Source organism: Neurospora tetrasperma, assembly GCF_000213175.1.
Source record: "Neurospora tetrasperma FGSC 2508 unplaced genomic scaffold NEUTE1scaffold_1, whole genome shotgun sequence".
Classification (NCBI taxonomy): Eukaryota; Fungi; Ascomycota; class Sordariomycetes; order Sordariales; family Sordariaceae; genus Neurospora; species Neurospora tetrasperma.
The window spans coordinates 6,097,111-6,114,325 of record NW_009799099.1 but is presented as its reverse complement, the minus strand read 5'-3'; the positions used below and the strand labels follow the sequence as shown (position 1 = coordinate 6,114,325).

Genomic DNA, 17,215 nt, shown 5'->3' with positions numbered 1-17,215 from the left:
TGTGAGCGCGAATGGGGGAGATGACCGGATCTGCGGAAAATAATGATACTGGATTTGTGAAGGGATTATGCCGGGATGATGGTTGCGGGCAAATGAGTGGCTGGGATGAACTGGAGAAGTGTTCCGCGAAGGAGGATGGCGGTTTGACAGGGCGAGGTGAAGATGTGGTAAGTTGCTATTTCAAGCACACATGTTTTGTCTGGTTGTCATGTGTTCTTGCCTCGTACTTGGTGTTTTGATTAGTGAGAGGTAGGTGTCGACATTGAGTTGCGCTTGCACCGACTCCCCATATGTTGAACTCTCCAGGGTCAATTGAGATTGCGTCATCGAAGCTTATCTGGGATGTCCGCGCTCGCCGAGCAGCATAACAAAGTCAAATATTTGACAGATTCAGAGGTAAGTAAGTACGCTCACTCATCCGTTCTTGCACGAGGTTAAATCATGCCTTCCCTCGTCCACACCCAGTTAAACGTCCACCACTGCATCCCCTGCCAATGGCCTTGTCGGTCGAGCTCGAACCGGGTAGTGAACCGGGTAGGCCGGACTTGCTGCTTGTAGAATCTCTTGATTCTGGCAATGACTCTGGCGAGGGTGCAGCGGCTTAGATTTTGCGTCAGATGGATTTTCCGAGACTGTCGCCAAATCCCCGGCCAACTGCAAGGTGGGCCATAAAAGTCGGCAGGAGTTCTCGTCAAGTTCATGTGAATGTAGCTGGGTTCACTCACCTTGTCATCCTTCAGCTTATCCCCTTAATTTGACTGCTTGGAGCTGCTTGCATCATCCGTCTTGAAGTCCATGTTCTTGTTGACCGAGTTGGTCTTTCTCAGCTTCTCGTTGTCGTCTGTTTGCTTCGCCCTGGCCTCTTCCTCCTTGTGTTCGTCGTGCCTCTTGAATCCTTCGTGCTCCTTTCCGTGATCAACGAGTTTCTTCTTTGCTGATCCGCTGGCGATCAGGTATTGGCATGGAGATTCCAGGAGACGAGGAGAAGCTGAGGAATTGTTAGCTGCGCTCGTACAACTCGGAAAAAGAGACGAGCATGTCCAGTCGCTTGCCTTGTGCACATTGCCCAGAGTTGCATAACGGAACGTGTCGAAGTCAGATGATTAGTTGTGTATAGGCTGGCGAATTACTTATGGCAGGATGGAAGCTCGCAATCTTGAGGCTCGCATGATGGCGGTTGGTGTGGTGAATAGTGTATATGAGGCATTCGTGTCTTGCACCTAAAGTATAGGTAGATGGACAACAGTCGTTTGTTAAAACCGTGAAGGGTAGCTGGAGGGATTCACTCCATCATATATGGTAGTTTCTCTTCTTCATGTCCATTCTGTCACACACGGAATATGTCTGATGTTCTCTATTGGCCGACACATCAATGATGTCGACGACTTACACAGTACACGCGAGTCTTGGCGCCAGCGATGAAGCGGATAAACTCTGTCGTCTTGAGTTGCGCTTTCGTGACTGCCTCTTTCATTTCTGGCCCCTTTTCCTTTCACATAATTTCAATTCGAATGAAATGATAGAGATCACAATTCTTGCATCCGTGGCTGCGGTGTTGTTGATGGGCCGCTCGTCTCTCGTGTCTTCCATCAACTCGGCAGCAACAGCAGGTGGTCCAAGCTTGCCGAAACATGATGCCAGAACTGAAGAGAGAACTCCACTTGCCTGCCGCAAGCTGGTGCCTGCCTGGAGTCTGGAGGTACGTACCTACCTTGGCCGATTGCCCCTGTCATCACCCCACCATTTGACAGCACCTTCAGCGGCGGGCATGAGCTACTGTAGCTGCTGCTGCCACTTGGGTAGCCGTCCGGACTTGTGCAGATGGGAACCTTTTTCGGTTGACTTTACAGTTCATGCCTGGTGCCTGCGTTGTTGTTTGACCTGACATTGAGAGAGGGAGGCAAACAAACATTCGACCTTTTTTTTTTCTCTTCCCGCAACAACAACAGTTTTGAAGTTTCCGTCCTTTCCCGCGCATTTCCATCCCGCTCCCCGATTAACGAAGCAACGGCGACTCTTGGATCACACCAGGCCAGGCAGTCCCGTCTACAAAGGAAGCAAAGCCTAGTGTCAGCTCCAGTCTGTTTACATGTAGGTGGTAGCTCACCTTGCTGGCCCTTCTCCACTCCACCTCGCGATAGCAACATCATCAAGTCAACAACTGTTTGTTTACTGCTAGCACCATACAACACGGCGCAACAGTTTAACGCGCGGAAGCTAACATCGCCAGAGAAACCCCAGTGTTTGCCACATCTAGTACCATTATCGAATGTGCGGTTGATCCCACAATAATAATACATCCATCATGGCGACGACGGTCCCGACCAACCCGACCTCCCACACGGTCAGCCTCCTCCTCACCAAGATCAGCGATGCCGACCCCGATTTCCGCTACATGGCCCTCAACGACTTGTTGGCCACCTTCAACGTTGCCAAGCCAGACATCCTCCAGCACGACTTCAACACATCAAATCGCACTCTTGACGAGGTCATCAAGGCTCTGAGTGACCAGAATGGCGAGGTCCAGAACCAGGCCATCAAGGTGCTGGGTCCCCTGGTCAAGAAGCTCCCCTCCCCGCTCTACTCCACGGCCCTGCAGAAGCTTATCGAGTTGCAAAGCCATAACTCGGATGTCAACTCAGTTCCTGCCATGGCCCTCAAAGCCGTCGTCGAGGCCTTGCCGCGTCCTGTGCCTGGTGTTGCGCTGACCAAGGAAGCTCAAGAGGCTTATGACAGCGTCAACAAGTTGCTTATCCCTCGTTTCCTCGGTCAGACTGCCGGCAAGCAGGTACCCGGTCTGCTTCAGGGAGCCCAAGTCACTTCGGACTCTGTCGACGTTCTTATCGAGGTTGTCAGATGCTTCGGCCCAGTGCTGACCCTGGTCGAGATCGAGGCTCTCCACGATGCCGTTCTCAACCTCTTGGCCCAGGAGAAGTGCGCTTCCGTCGTCAAGAAGAGGGCCGTTGCCGCCGTTTCCATGCTGGCTCATTACTTGTCGGACGATCTCTTGGCTGCTTTCGTCAAGCGCACTGTCGCTCTGTTACGCAAGTCGAGCATGCCACCCGCCACCCGCCGTCTCTACATCACCATCCTGGGTTCTATGGCCCGCTCCATTCCGCACAGGTTTGGCCGATATCTGCCAGAAGTCGTCAGTTTCGCTCTCGATGCCCTCAACGAGGAGGAGTTGCAGGCACAACTCGAAGCAATCCAAGAAGGCAGCGAGACTACCTCGGAATGGAGCGACGTCCGAGAAGCCGCTCTTGTTGCGCTAGACGCATTTCTCTCCTCCTGCCCCAACCAGATGCGTCCGTACACTAATGATGCCATCGAGGCGTGTCTGCGCTACCTCAAGTTCGACCCCAACTACGCCGCCGACGAGGACGAGGAGATGGAAGAGGAGGGAGAGGAGGATGCCGATTTCGACGACGACGATGAGTTTGAGGCTGACGGTAACTTTGACGACGACGATGATGCCAGCTGGAAGGTCAGGCGATGTGCTGCAAAGGCCCTCCATACCATCATCTCCACGAGAAGCAGCGGCGACCTCCTCGAGAGCGGTGTTCTCTACCAAAAGGTTGCCCCGGCATTAGTCAAGAGGTTCGACGAGCGCGAGGAGAATGTTCGCCTTGAGGTTCTCTCTGCCGTCTCTTTGCTGATTCGCAAGACGGGAGAGGGTGTTATCCCCGACTTTACGATCGACGACGCCACTGGCGATAGCCTTGGCCAAGCTCCTCAAAGCCGGAAGCGCAGACGCCAGAGTAGCGCAGCCGGTCAAGCTGGGATGCCCGTCAACCTTTCCGGCACCGGACTCACGTCGCCAAAGGCCGAAAAGATCCCAGCATCCGGACCCCGTGCCGATCTTGCCGCCCTCACTCCTGCTATCGTCAAGTCGGCTACCAGGTTGCTCAAGGGCAAGCTCATTCCCACGAAACAGGCCACAATCAGCATCCTTGATGATCTGATTTCTGTTCAAAAGGGTGGCCTTGCGCCATATCTTGACCAAATCACAGATCTTATCCTGGATGCCATCAAGGTGACCGGTTCAAGCACTTCATCCGCGCCGGTTTCCTTTGCTGGTGGCAGCGCCTCTGCTACGACTAACACTCTTCGCATTGCCGCGCTTCGCCTGATCAGCAGCTTCGCGAGGAACCACTCTTCAAACGACCTGCAGCCGTATCTACCAAAGATTGTTGACGGCGTTGTTTCGGTTGTTCATGACCGTGTCTACAAGATCGCCGCTGAGGCGGTCCAAACCGCCGAGGAAGTCTCCAAGGCCATCACTCCCCCGCGTGCTCGTATGACTGCGCAAAAGTACAAGGGAGAGCTGCAGAAGCTTTACAGTGTGATTGTTGACCGTACCACTGACAATGACGCTGACGCTGAAGTTCGCCAGAAGGCCATCCATGCCCTTGGGACCCTCCTCTCTCGAACTTCGGGTACCGAGGGCGCTACCTTACTCTCGGACGTGGACCGGAAGACTGCCCTCGGTCACCTCAAGGAAAGGCTCTTCAACGAAACCACACGTCTCGCCGCCGTTCGGGCCATTGACACTATCGCCGCTTTCTCGTCGTCTGAAATCTCTTTTGACGCACCATGGACGCAAGAAGTGGTTGTTGAACTTGCCGCTCAGTTGCGCAAGGCCAACCGCTCGTTGAGGGGTTCCAGCGTCATGGCTCTCAAGCATTTGGTCCTCTCGCCGGCTACCAAAAACACTCTGGATGATGCGACTGTCCAAAAGGTGGTGACCGCGCTGGTCACAGTCATCACCCATTACGATGCCCAACTTCTTGGCCCCGGTCTTCTCGTGCTTGCACGCCTGGCCCAAGAGAAGCCGCAAATTGTCATCATCGAGGAGCTCATGACCGCGCTGTGTAAACTACTTATGGAGTCGACAGTTACAGGCACGGTCCTCGACTCTCTTCTAGTGCTTGTCAATAGCATCGGCCAGACTGGACAGGGAGAGGTTCTTATGCAGCGTCTGCTCAACGAGGTTGCCCTGAGCGGTGACCCATCGGTGGTCGGAAAGGTGATTGGTACCCTTCTTGTGGCGAGTGGTAACAAGGGCACCTACACGGCCGAGCTGTTCGTCCAGGAGATCCAGAAGCAGAAAGGAGAGAGGGCCAGCCTTGCGCTTACCATCCTGGGTGAGGCTGGACTTCGTCTTGGGGACAAGTTCCCGTACTCTCCCAGCCTCTTCCTTGAGCAGTTCCATAGCGAGTACGACAAGACGTCGCTTTCTGCTGCCGTTGCTTTGGGTCGTGCTGGCGCGGGCAATGTAGCTGCTTATGTCCCCGTGATCCTTCAGTCGATGCAGCAAGGGGGTAACACGCAGTACTTGCTCCTTCAGTCTATCAAGGAGGTTCTTCAGCAGGTTGCCATGTCTTCGACCGACCTTGGTGAGTTATCGACGCCAATTTGGAACCAGATCCTTGCTGCGTCGGGGTCAGAGGACAACAAGGCAGTTTGTGCAGAGTGTATTGGTCGGTTGGTTATTATTGATCCTAAGACGTACATGTCAAAGCTTGTGGTAAGTTGGGACCTACGCTGTCTGTGAGGTTTTCTGGCACTAACGATCCAAAGTCCCTCCTCAACGACCCGTCGCCTTTGTTGAGGGCCATCGCCATTCAGGCCCTTCGCTACACTCTCGCCGATGAGAACGAGGTCTTTGACAGCATGCTCAAGAGCCACCTGGTTGACATGCTCAAGACGATGCTGGAAGATCCCGAGATGGAGAACCGCCGTCATGCCATGTCGACGCTCAATTCGGCGGCGCACAACAAGGCGGACGTCATCCTTGGTCATCTTAACAAGCTGATGCCTTACGTCATGAAGGAGACAGTGATCAAGCCGGAACTCATCAGGGAGGTGCAGATGGGTCCGTTCAAGCATATTATCGATGATGGTTTGGAACTTCGCAAGGTGAGTAGGTGATTTTGTGTACAAGGTTACCTGAGACTAACGTTCCTAGGCCGCATACGAAACCCTCTACGCGCTTATGGAAACCGCGTTTTCTCGCATCAGCATCATCGATCTTTACGACCGCATTGTCGCTGGCCTGTCGGATGATAACGACATCAAAGCTCTTTGCAACCTCATGGTTTCCAAGCTCGCCTACATCGACCCTGAGGAGACCATTCGCCGCCTAGACTCCATCGCAGAGGCCTTCCGTAAGACGCTGTCGACCAAGCTGAAGGACACGGCGGTCAAGCAGGAGCTCGAGAAGCAAGCCGAGGCCAACCGGGCAGCACTTAGGGTCACGCTCTTGCTCGGGGAGAAACTCAAGGCTTTCCTCAGCGCGGGCGGCGCGGTGGGAGCGGCAGTTCCCGGGGGATCGGCTGCGGTGGCGGGTACTAACCAGGTCTGGCACAGCTATTGGGAATGGGCATCGAAGGAGTATAAGACACAACTTCAGATCCTAAGAGATGAGGATAGCAAAGGTGCCGGCGTGATTTAGTATGGTCAACCGGATGATAATACATCGACGGCCGAGGGAAAGCGAACCAGGGAAAGCGACAGTGAAGAAGAGATGGGATGTTCTCGTATGAAAAGGGCGGTGTTGGTGAATAAGTTCCGACCTGCCTTGCATGATGGGGTGGATGAGATCAGAATGGAAGTGAGCAAGTTGTGGAGGTGATGGACAGAGCAGCTATGAAAGCTTCTTTGGTTGCCATTTTGGGGCGATGAAAGGACGATTAAAAATAGAGTGAGAGGAATTGTGGTCCAGGTGGAAGTGACTTTAGTCTTATTGCAGCACGATAGAAAAAGTTGTCGAGTTTCTAGAGGCGGGACAACACTATACGATACATGTGATACCTATTATTTCATTGCTACGCTTGCTGAGCCTTGAGAGTTGGCGTGGTGAAATGGTGCCGAGGTTGAAGCAATGGTTCGTTGTATTAATTTGAGAACAACGTGCGACAACACCAACAGAGCACGCTTATTTCCCGCCATTAGTGTTTTTCAGTAATGATTATGTCGAGGAGCGAGGTATATAATCATTTAATTCAACCTGGGTTGAGTGCGCTCATAATATTGTCGGTCTTGTTGGATGCCATCACTGGCCATTAAAAACTGGGCGAAAAGGGGGGAAGTCGAAAACAAAACAAGTTGAATAGTTGCATGTACCTTGCTTGAGCGTGCAGAGAGTATGCAGGCAGTACAGGTACTTCAAAGGTACCTTTGGTCGCCGGACCCACCTACCCACCAAGCCACAGTCAATCGCGGCTACCGTAGCTTGGCTCACCCACTGACACCTGAAGCTCCCGAGTCCCCTCGTCAACTTGCGGCCGTTCATGTCCCACCATCCCAAGCATCCAACGGAATCCAAACCACCAAATATAGCTGTCTGTCTACAGCATCGCGAACCAGTTCAACCAGCGACGTCATACACAACAACACCATAACCGTCGCGCACATACCTACACTACGTTACCGCCTCCATCGATCGACAAACACGTCCTCGACACAAGGGCCATCACCAGCAGCCATGTCTAACCACTTACCAGCCGGAGCAGGCAGCGGCGGCGGCGGCGGACGCGCAGGGGATTCCGGGCTTCGATACCCATCGAACGGCAAGACGATTTACCACCGGCCGCTCAACCGCACTAAGACGGCGGAGCTGAGCAAAGCGGCCTTTGCGTATTTGTTTGCCGAGATGGTGTCGTATGCGCAGAGAAGGGTGACGGGAATTCAGGAGTTGGAGAAACGGTATGCCATCTTTTACCCGCACATTGTTGTTTTGTTTGGTTCCTTGGTCGTGTCCTGTTGGTCGCTCATACACTTCCCCCGCCCACCACTTTCACCATATCCCATTCATCCAGTCCAAATGCTTACCCCAAGACCTGCTTCTAGCCTCAACCTCCAAGGCCACCCCATCGGCCTCAAACTCCTCGACCTCCTCCTCTTTCGCGAACCTCCTCGCACGCAACTCCGTCCACTGAACATCATCGCCCTCCTACACTTTATCAAGATCAACGTCTGGACGCACCTCTTCGGGCGACAAGCCGACCGCCTCGAGAAATCCTCCAACCCCGACACGCCCGACGAGTTCATGATTATCGATAACGAGCCGCTGGTGAATGCGTATATCAGTGTGCCCAAGGAGATGAGCCAGTTGAATTGCGCGGCGTTTGCGGCGGGGATAATAGAGGGGGTTTGTGATGGTGCGGGGTTTCCGGCGAGGGTGACGGCGCATACGGTTGGGGATACCGGTGGGAGTGGGAGTAATAATGGGAGTGGAGGGACGGGGGCGGATGGTGGAAGAGGGGAGGGAGGGGAGATGTGGCCTGGTAGGACGGTGTTCTTGGTCAAGTTCCAGCCGGAGGTGTTGGAGCGGGAGGCGTTGATTGGGGCTAAGAGTTGATGATGCGGAAAGGAGATGGAAAAGGCAGGTTGAAAGGAAGGGATAGGATGCTGAAGGAGGCATATACTCTGTTTGGGGCTTTGGGATCTGGAATTGGGCATTTAGCACGGCGTTTAAGCGGTCATGATGGTATTGTTTGTGAAGATTATTAGCACAGGTCAAATCAAGGCCGGTTATTAACTGAGGCGCATTATTCGAGCAACAGCATGGTTATCTCTCACGGCGGGACTCAAGAAACCACGTTGGCGTTGGAAAGAGAAGTTATGTTGTTTCGGGTACACAATTCTAACAGCAAAAACCCATGGGATATCTCTGATAAACAATCTTGCGCCGTCCTAGCTATGCCGCCATACGCCGCTTCCAACATGCCGTCTGTTGTGATGTTATCCCTTGTTCTGTGATCCAGGGCCCGTCAAGTTGACCCATATAGTAATGAGCCTTCCAACTCCATGCGTTGCGCTCCGTCACCGCGTCGCAAACGGGAAACTCGAACTCCTGCCCATGCTATAACCGCAAATGTTCCGTAGCTGTCCGCTCGCCAGCGCTATGTCGCGTCGCCGCCGCCGTCATCGTTCTTCTGCGCATTCCATGACGATACCTTCTTCAGCCGCCGTGTCCCAACGCAGTCCGTATGGCTCATCATCATGATCATCATCGCCATCCCTCCTTCCACTTCGACATTACTTTTCACCTCGGCAAACCCCCATGCTCACCGGCCCTCATCTTCTTCCTAGCCACTCTACTCCTCCCTCCATTCCCCGCCCCTGGTCCTCCACCCCCCGCAACCCCCGCCGTGCTCCCACCACCCACTCCGCCATTCCCTAATCCCAACCCGGCCCCCGGCGCCCCAGGACCCTGCTGCATCAGCTCCTCCAGTCCCAAATCCCTCCAGGCCGGCTCGCGCGTCTTTTGTGTAGCCTTTTGGATGCCAAACGCAGCGTGTTGGTCAGGCACCACGTCATCTTCGTCTTCGGGGTTGAGAGGCTGGAGGTGCGGAGGCACGTAGATGTCTTCCGAGGCGGGGAGGCGGTCGCGCGTGAAGTCGTCGAAGAGGTCGGCGTGGTGGGAGGCGTGTAGGTGGACGGGGGTAAAGTGGGCGTCTTTGTTCTAAGCACGGGGGGGGGGACTGGTTAGATTGGAGAAAATAAGATAGATAATAAAGGAGGGAGAGAGAGTGAGTGAAGGTGGGATGGAGAGGAGACGGAGAGAGAAGACAAGACATACCGTACTTCCACCGTCACTGACCGGTCCAAAAAAGGTGTCAACGTGATCTTTCAGTCGCGGCGTAGGCATAATTTCGTCGAGATAGTCGAGCTGAACGTTGGAACGAGGGCGCGGGTAGATGGGGTGAAGAGAGTCTTGGATGGCGTTCCAGTGGTGACGGTGCGGATCGGTAGGGTGGCCTGGCCGAGATCCGAACCGATTCGCGGTCCAGGCTGACTGGTGGTGAGACATCCTTGTGATGGTGATGGTGACGCAGGGCTGGCTTATCGCGGGGCTTGGCAAGAACGATAAGGAGGTGTGGCTGGTGTAAGTAGGTCGAATGTAGAGGTACTTTCGTTGCCGAAGTACTGTAGCGCTGCTTGGACGAAGCGGTAGAAGTTACCGGCCAAAACCAAAACACCAAGAAATGGCTGGTGATAAAAGTTGGTGTTGAGGAGAGTTAAAAAAAGAGAAGAGGGAAAACGGGACACGTCCATCTGCTTGGTACCCGATTTTGCTGGCGCCGAGCTGGAAAGGTTCAGATGGAACGAACAAGTCCCATTCACGCGTGCCTTCCGTTTTCGTTTCGCGTGGACAATGAACAGACCTGAGGGCCGATGAAAGAACCAAACCATCGGTGCGGGCTCGCGACAGGCTGATAAGTCGTTTTTAAAAAAATGTTCAGTGGCAGAATGCAGACATCTGGTAAAACCTCAAGGATCTCAAGTTGCCCTCGGCCGTTTTCATCGCTAATCTGATGCTTTAACTTGGCGTAAATGCCTGCCTAATTATTCCCAAAGCCAATATGGCAAGCGTCAAACATTCCTCTACCCATAACGGTCGAAAGAGCTTGATGATGCACGAGTGTTTGCCACGAGCACTGGGGTCTTGAAGGGTAAAAAGGAGTTTCTGGCAACTTGATTCTGTCAAGTCAACCCTTGATACGATTATATGTTGCAAGGACAACGAGCGTTTGTAGAGGTATATATCAGCTATCTGGCTCACGTCAGCGACTGTCGGAAAAACCTCCATCGTCAAGCCGTCAAGCTATCACCATTATGCATCTTGACTAGATCCTTCGAGCTAAAACCCCCCATGAACTTCCCCCGTCCAAGTTACCCTTTACCCTAGTTATATCCTTGGCTGGTCAGAAGTAGGTAGTGGTCAAGATCCCAAGGAACTCCTAGGACTGCGACCAGATTCCCAGTTCGGTCCGACCCCTTTCTCACCTGGCCTTGCAATACCAGAAAAAGCTTTCCACCACACTGCAATCCTCATCCGGATTACCATCGTTAGTAGCCACATCCCTCTTTCCATAGGTCTGCGTGGTATCCAGCGTCCCCAACGCCAAAGTCACATCATGCGTCGTCTCAGGATACACATAGCCGCCCACCTGCTGCTGCTCCACGCACTTATCCAGCACCATCTTCATGTTCTCTCTGATCACTGCCTTGGGGATCTTGACGGGTACGGTTGCGCCAGCCATGATTGCGTAGTTGCAGATGGAAAGGTGGCAAGTGTTGTGGGCCGCGTGTTTGCAAGTTTTGGAGTCGGTTGACCAGGAGAGGACGAAGTCGTCCGGATTGGTGGAGTGGGGATTGACGTCGGGGTCGGGGTTGAAGAGGGTGTTGTTGGGGGAGAGGAAGTCAGATTGGAGGGCGCTGCAGTCGTTAAGGCCGGAGGGATAGGGGAGCTTGTTACGGTCGGTCATCTAGGACGACGTTAGTGGTGAGTGAGTGGGAAAGGGGAAAGGCGAAGACTTACATCAACGCAGGTAACGTCGGACCCAATGGCATTGGCTTTGGGAACATGATCACCCTCGATCTTGTCGTGAGAGTCAAGCTTGCCGTCACAACCACCAAAGAAACCCTGCGGTTGGTTACATCCCTGACCTGGGTCATAATGCCCACCGTCCGAGACAAGGCTGTTTCCGCTAGGATTGCCGGGATCAGCACCGTTCGAACCACAAGACCAAGTCCAGTCCGAGATCTGAGAACAGGAGTAGTTAGGGTTGGCGTCAAAGGGGTCGCTGTCGTCCTTGGGCTTGGGCGCAACTGTGGAAAGAACAGTCGCAAGACGCTCGGTATTGACCTTCAACTTGCTGGCATCGCCATCGGAACCATTAAAGCTGCAAGTAGCATCACCCTGCTTCTCAATGATGCAGCGGAGATCAGCACCAGTGCAAACGCAAACCCCCCTCGTGTCGGTGACGCAGGTGAAATCAGGACCTTCGCCGTTTCTGGCGTTGGTCTGGAGGGCAGCAGTCTTCTGGTTGCTGGTGCAAGAAACCTTGCGGCCGTCGTCGAAGATGCACGTCTCGTTGTCGGGGCCGCCGGTGCACTGGTACTGTCTGAGGGAGGTGGAGCTGCAGTTCCACACGTTGGGATCGGTGTCATCTCGGCCTTCGACTTTGGCAGCTGCCTCGGCGACGGCGGCCTCAACGTTGACCGAGTCGTCAGGCTTAGAGAACTTAGTGTTCTGGTTCCAGTTGGGTTTACCCTCTCCGCCGGGGGTGCAAATCATGGTGGCGTGAGCATTGATGCACAAGTCGCCGGGAACGGCGGTTTTGGTCGGAGGGTTGTGGTCGTCGCGGTCAACGATACCATGGTTCAGTTTGGTGGTCTTGGGAGGTGTCAGTTAGCTTGACTTGAGGGTGATCGGGGTTTGAGAGGGGGGGAAACTACCTTGGAACCGGTGAGATCGTGGTGGTCACTAGTGGTGACGCCGACCTTAAGAACAGGCACGGGGCTACCGAAGATGGCAGTGGGTGCCAACGCCAGGAGGACGGTGGCGATGCAAGTGGTGCGCATCTTGAAGGGGTGTAGAAGATGTGGACAGATGTAGAACTTGAAGTAAAGGGTGAACTGAGAGATAGCTTTGTGAGATGGATGTGATTATGTTGGAAGAGGAAAGAATCTTGTCGTCGTTGGCGGAGGGAAAGGGGTTTCTTATACTTGTTTGGGTGGATGATTCTCGCGGTTTTCGTGAGAACCCTTTCGGCTGGAGGTTTGGATGATAGCGTTCTCATCATTCGATTTCCTGATAATAAGCGGCAGCTTAGAGGCAAACAGCAGGAAGTTGAGACGAACAACCTCGTCATGAGAGAGCTCGTGTGAGGAAAGGCTGCCTGGGCGTAAGCAAAATGGTGTTGAGATGAAAAACAACAACATCAGATAAGATCATATCTGAGAAAAGGCAGCCTGGAAGTAAACCAACTGAGCACCATGATGCGTGATCCAAGATCGTGAGATGAAGGAGGACTTAGAGATTGTGCTCATATGAAGAAAGCAATGACTTCTCGCTCACATCATTCCCTACGAAAGCATCGCGATTTACTGTCGATGATATTAACGCCAACGTGATGATCTTCGCCAGCAAGTGTTGGCTTTTCCCTTGACACTCAATCACAGTAACTGCTTGTTGTACGTATTATACAGCAAACAACAATGCTTCCTACAGATTTCAGCATGAGAAACAATACCCATCAAATTGCTCTGGACTTCATGAAACCTCGGCCGGAGTACATCCGCGAGCTCAGGCGTGAATATAAGAGCAAGTCATGTCATCGAATATTTCATATTGAGGCTAGAACCATCAGACTGCGAAGACTCGACAGCTGTTGGTTCACGCTCAATCTCTTTCCCGGCTTGAAATCTTGTGAATGACCTGCGTTGTGAACTTTCATCGCTGAATCTGAGATCGTCATTATCAACAAATGATTTCCTTCTTGCCCCTCTGCTCTTACTCGGACGCTTGTCTGGATCACTCTGGCTTGTTTTTTGCGAAAACGGGGGTCTGCCATGGAATCCAGTCACGTAAGCGAGCAAAATGCGATGAGACTCAGAAAGTGACTATTGACGATGAACTATGCCATCGGTAGCCGTCTTGCTTCTCATGAGCTCCGGATAGATCATCACGAGAGGCAAAAAGCACACACAAAGCACTCCTTCCCCGATTTGCCATCTTCCATCTCAGGCACCAGACCCGGAAGGAACTCAGGGAAGTGAGGGGAGCGCATTACTTTCCTCGCTAATCTGCGGTTTACTTTCTTGCAGAAATCACGGATGACTTCAGATGAGACCTTTATTGCTACAGGTGACAAAAAGGTGCTTTCAGGGTAGAACACACTCGCATCCGGAGACTTGCCTGGGCTTTCATCCCAATCCTCATACCGATGCAGCAAGCCTTGGGTGAGGCAGGTATTTGCCATTCTTATGGAATCAGGTACGCATTGCGTGATTACCCGTTGGTGATACGGAATCTTCCTCTGAAACCACTCGGATGGGAGCGAAAGATGCCTCTCGAAGCCGATGAAAGCGGGGCATAGAAACAACAGCTCTTTTTTCATGGAAGCAAGGCATGTCCTTTAACTGCTTTCATTTCCACAGAATGACCCCTCGAACGTCATCAGGCGCACATTGCACTCAGGAACTCTCCTAGAATATAACAAAGAACGTAAAGAAAACGAATCTGGAATTAGATGGCGGGGGATGGGATCGTGAGTCCCTACAACCCACATTTACATGCACAAAACATGTGCTTTGAACAAGGACAAAGGCGAATTTGAAGTGAAACGGCAGACGTTGACCGACGAGGAGATCTCCGACGGTATAACAAGAGAATCTGACAATGATCATGGTGTGTTGCACGAAGATGCGGTGGAGATCAGGAACATCAACGGGCTTTCACAAAAAGGAACGATGAGGCAGGTGTAGGTACGTGCGAACTTTCGGACGACGCGAGACCCTTTGGTGCTGGCAGTTTGACAGAGAGAGAGGGTGACATATGACACCTGCTCTGCACAACGTGGGCTGTGGCTCGACTATCCTTGAAAGTGTTTGGCCTTCAATGTTGATATCGTGTGGCGAATTGGGCTACCTGATTTCAATTGGACTTCAGTTGGGTCTGTGAGGGTTTTCCGGGAAGACGCCGCATCCCAGACCGTGTGAGTGTGTGTCTCTGGCCCTTGGAGGGATGACCTGGAAACCATGACCTGAGGAATAAGGAAGGAGGAATGCTTCTTGACTAGCGGTAAAAGCCATGGTCGATAGTTCTTTATGCTAGCGTTCCTTTTCCCCGCATTGTACCGGAATGTGCCGCGTAGTTCTCGTGGGAGCTGCGGGCGATAAGGTTTATGGTGGCGAAGAGGACCCGAGGGAGTCGGCAGAAGTCAGTTAGGGAGGTAGGATTAAGCTCATGGAGCAGAAATAGCTTCCCGTCCAGACCGCCCCAGGCTTTTGTTGGTGCGGATGGTGGGACCAGGGACGGAGCCGAAGGGGGGCATCGGGCTACATATTGGGGCCGTCGAGCTGTTATGTTTGACGATGGTGACCGGTGAAGCACTGATTGCTCAGAACAAAATGTTGGGATTTGATCGTTAGGTATTCTGGGACTGAGCGTTTGAAGATAAAGATAAGTTAAATGGATGGATCCTGATTGTTCAATATTGATTGATCCCGGACGTGTGAAACGTAAAGAGACCAAGGAAACAAGCAATGTGGAGACGCAAGGAACACGAGTAGCAAAAACAAGAAGCGAGCCTTGGCAAAACCAATGGCGGCAAAGTTTAATTCTCAGGGAACAGCGTTGCAACCGGGAGAACGAACCGTCCTTACCCACATCCCTGGGTTTGCAGTTGGCACAGTATCGTGTGTAGTGTCTAGAGGCAGTGTAGACATGTGTGAGGCCGACACTAAAGATAACGAGGGAGGGGAAGGGCACGAGAAGAAATAAAAGAACCATGGTGTGTCTAGAATGTCGGAGCACGTGTGTGAGGGTCTGGCGCTGAGCTGTCGTCGAACTTGGCTCGTTTGGAACCTCGATCGGCCACCGGTGATGATCATTGCAGCTGAACTAGTGTGACTTGCAGTGCCTCGAGAGACGGTATGATGGCAGAAAGGCTCGAATACTTTCCACTGCATTGTCCAATTACTTACAGCTTGCTATGCGGGCGTCTTATCAAGGCACAGTAAGGGCCATAATATGGACTGCGCGCACTACGCCGACCGTCGATGCAGCCACTTGTTGCACAGGCCGGCACATCCATCGTCCACTGCTGCATTCACGGCCGGTTGCGTGCTTTTGAGGTGGTTCAGTTCCCGTCTGTCGGTCAACCATTGGGCAAGTTGAAGTGGAATGATGTTCAACGGATCATCGACATGTTCGATTGTCAAGCACCATTGCCCCTTTTCTCGCTCGAGGGGAAAGGGCAAGCGACGGGGAAGGGTACTTTTAAAGTAAAGTACTGTACCAACGGTGGTGGGGTGGCCTACTTTAGCTTGGTCCAGGGCTACCCACCATAAGGGCCTCTTCCCGGCCAATCACACAAGCGGCGTGTACCTGGAAAAGGAAATGGGTTTAAATGGGTCTAAAACTGGCCGGTCAAGATCCACTTGAGCCAGCTTTCTATTGGCTAAGCACACAAGCGAGCGGCTCAGCCAAGACGTTCAGCCAAGAGTGGCCGCGAGTCGCGACTGCTGCAGGTAGACCCCTGTTCACATGGACTTTCCCCTGTTTGGCCCTAGCTCCCGCCAAGCCTCTACTCCCGTATTCTCAGGGGGCCAATTGGTGAATGGATTGTGAACTACCTACACTACCAAACTACATACACGGACGACGGACCAGGGGAGAAGGAGCAAAGGAAGTAAAAAAAGACAAGGGAAAAGAGGGAAGAACTAACTGCAGTGACTTGCATTCATTGCGTGCCTCTTTCTTCGTTTGGTATAAGGTGACCCTCTTCCTTCGTTGGTGACAGTGACAGTGCGCAGCGCACCTTCTTAATAGCAGGCGCTGCAATGAAAATGTGCTGATTTGTGTGCCAGCAGGTACGTATCCCTGCCCCTTCTCATTTCCCTCCCGTCCTTGCGTGAACCGATTGGAAGTTTGATGCCTGCGCCTGGGTGAGTGAACCTGGTCCGGCCCTGGTTGGTACCTGCCCGTTGCTAGTAGGTGTCATTGCTACTCCCCCACTGGCTCTTGAAACTCCAACTTTTTGCTTGCTCTTCAGTCGTTGTTCCTTCCTCTTGTTTTCCCTTCCCTCTTCTCTCCTCATGCAATACCTGGACCTATCTCTCCAGGTATCGTCATCACCATCCTTTCACCAGGTGGGCGTTCGACGACATCGACGACGACGACGACGACAACCAAGGCCATTCCCTTCACTTCCCCTCCCAGATTCACCGCTATCCGCTTATCGTGACTCGCCTGGAGTGAACCTGGTCTCGTGCAACTTCTCCTCAATCGGTCTTCCTTGCCCCCAGGATCAACCACCGAGGTGATCTTAATACGGGAAATCCCTATCCCTCTTTCCCTTATCTTCATTCTTGTCTCTCATCTCCCCCCATCGTCGTATCCCGCCTACCTGTCTACCTCTACAGTTTGACCACACGTGGTAGAGAGATTGTTTGCTGGGGATCCTTCTTTTGGTCTCTCAATTCATTTCACGCCAGTCGATCGATACTCGAGTCGAACCAGATATCGACATATTATTACGACCTGTTTGGTGAGTCGCTGTTTCTCTCGTTCCTGTCTGTGCTCACTGCAGTGTTCTGTGTGCGATGGATCATGGATCATGGCCGTTGCTGTACGCACCCGTGCCCACCACCAACATCGTCACTCCTTCCCAACCGAAGTGCCCTGTGTCGCCCTTCT

General features: G+C 52.9%; 6 protein-coding genes across 6 annotated transcripts; 3 read left to right on the top strand and 3 right to left on the bottom strand.

Moving 5' to 3' along the window:
• Position 1: 1 nt before the first annotated feature.
• On the top strand, positions 2-272 carry NEUTE1DRAFT_116193 (uncharacterized protein; the record flags this gene model as incomplete). Its single annotated transcript, XM_009850385.1, has 1 exon — positions 2-272. One exon carries the CDS (start codon positions 12-14, stop codon positions 237-239), a length of 228 nt encoding a protein of 75 aa, XP_009848687.1.
• Positions 273-749: 477 nt separating this feature from the next.
• On the bottom strand, positions 750-1,474 carry NEUTE1DRAFT_108131 (uncharacterized protein; the record flags this gene model as incomplete). The annotated part of the gene is made up of 4 exons (XM_009850384.1): positions 750-988; positions 1,131-1,220; positions 1,336-1,354; positions 1,391-1,474. 4 exons carry the CDS (start codon positions 1,472-1,474, stop codon positions 750-752), a joined length of 432 nt encoding a protein of 143 aa, XP_009848686.1.
• Positions 1,475-2,305: 831 nt separating this feature from the next.
• On the top strand, positions 2,306-6,821 carry NEUTE1DRAFT_77832 (uncharacterized protein; the record flags this gene model as incomplete). Its single annotated transcript, XM_009850383.1, has 3 exons — positions 2,306-5,527; positions 5,581-5,919; positions 5,969-6,821. The coding sequence occupies 3 exons, from the start codon at positions 2,306-2,308 to the stop codon at positions 6,452-6,454; spliced, it is 4,047 nt and encodes a 1,348-aa protein (XP_009848685.1).
• Positions 6,822-7,486: 665 nt separating this feature from the next.
• NEUTE1DRAFT_77828 (uncharacterized protein) lies at positions 7,487-8,362 on the top strand (the record flags this gene model as incomplete). The annotated part of the gene is made up of 3 exons (XM_009850382.1): positions 7,487-7,707; positions 7,852-8,210; positions 8,265-8,362. The coding sequence occupies 3 exons, from the start codon at positions 7,487-7,489 to the stop codon at positions 8,360-8,362; spliced, it is 678 nt and encodes a 225-aa protein (XP_009848684.1).
• Positions 8,363-8,500: 138 nt separating this feature from the next.
• On the bottom strand, positions 8,501-9,817 carry NEUTE1DRAFT_120567 (uncharacterized protein; the record flags this gene model as incomplete). Its single annotated transcript, XM_009850381.1, has 2 exons — positions 8,501-9,469; positions 9,587-9,817. 2 exons carry the CDS (start codon positions 9,815-9,817, stop codon positions 9,050-9,052), a joined length of 651 nt encoding a protein of 216 aa, XP_009848683.1.
• A 973-nt stretch (positions 9,818-10,790) lies between these two features.
• On the bottom strand, positions 10,791-12,375 carry NEUTE1DRAFT_35581 (uncharacterized protein; the record flags this gene model as incomplete). The annotated part of the gene is made up of 4 exons (XM_009848810.1): positions 10,791-11,276; positions 11,330-11,911; positions 12,014-12,187; positions 12,250-12,375. 4 exons carry the CDS (start codon positions 12,373-12,375, stop codon positions 10,791-10,793), a joined length of 1,368 nt encoding a protein of 455 aa, XP_009847112.1.
• Between the last annotated feature and the right edge of the window lie 4,840 nt (positions 12,376-17,215).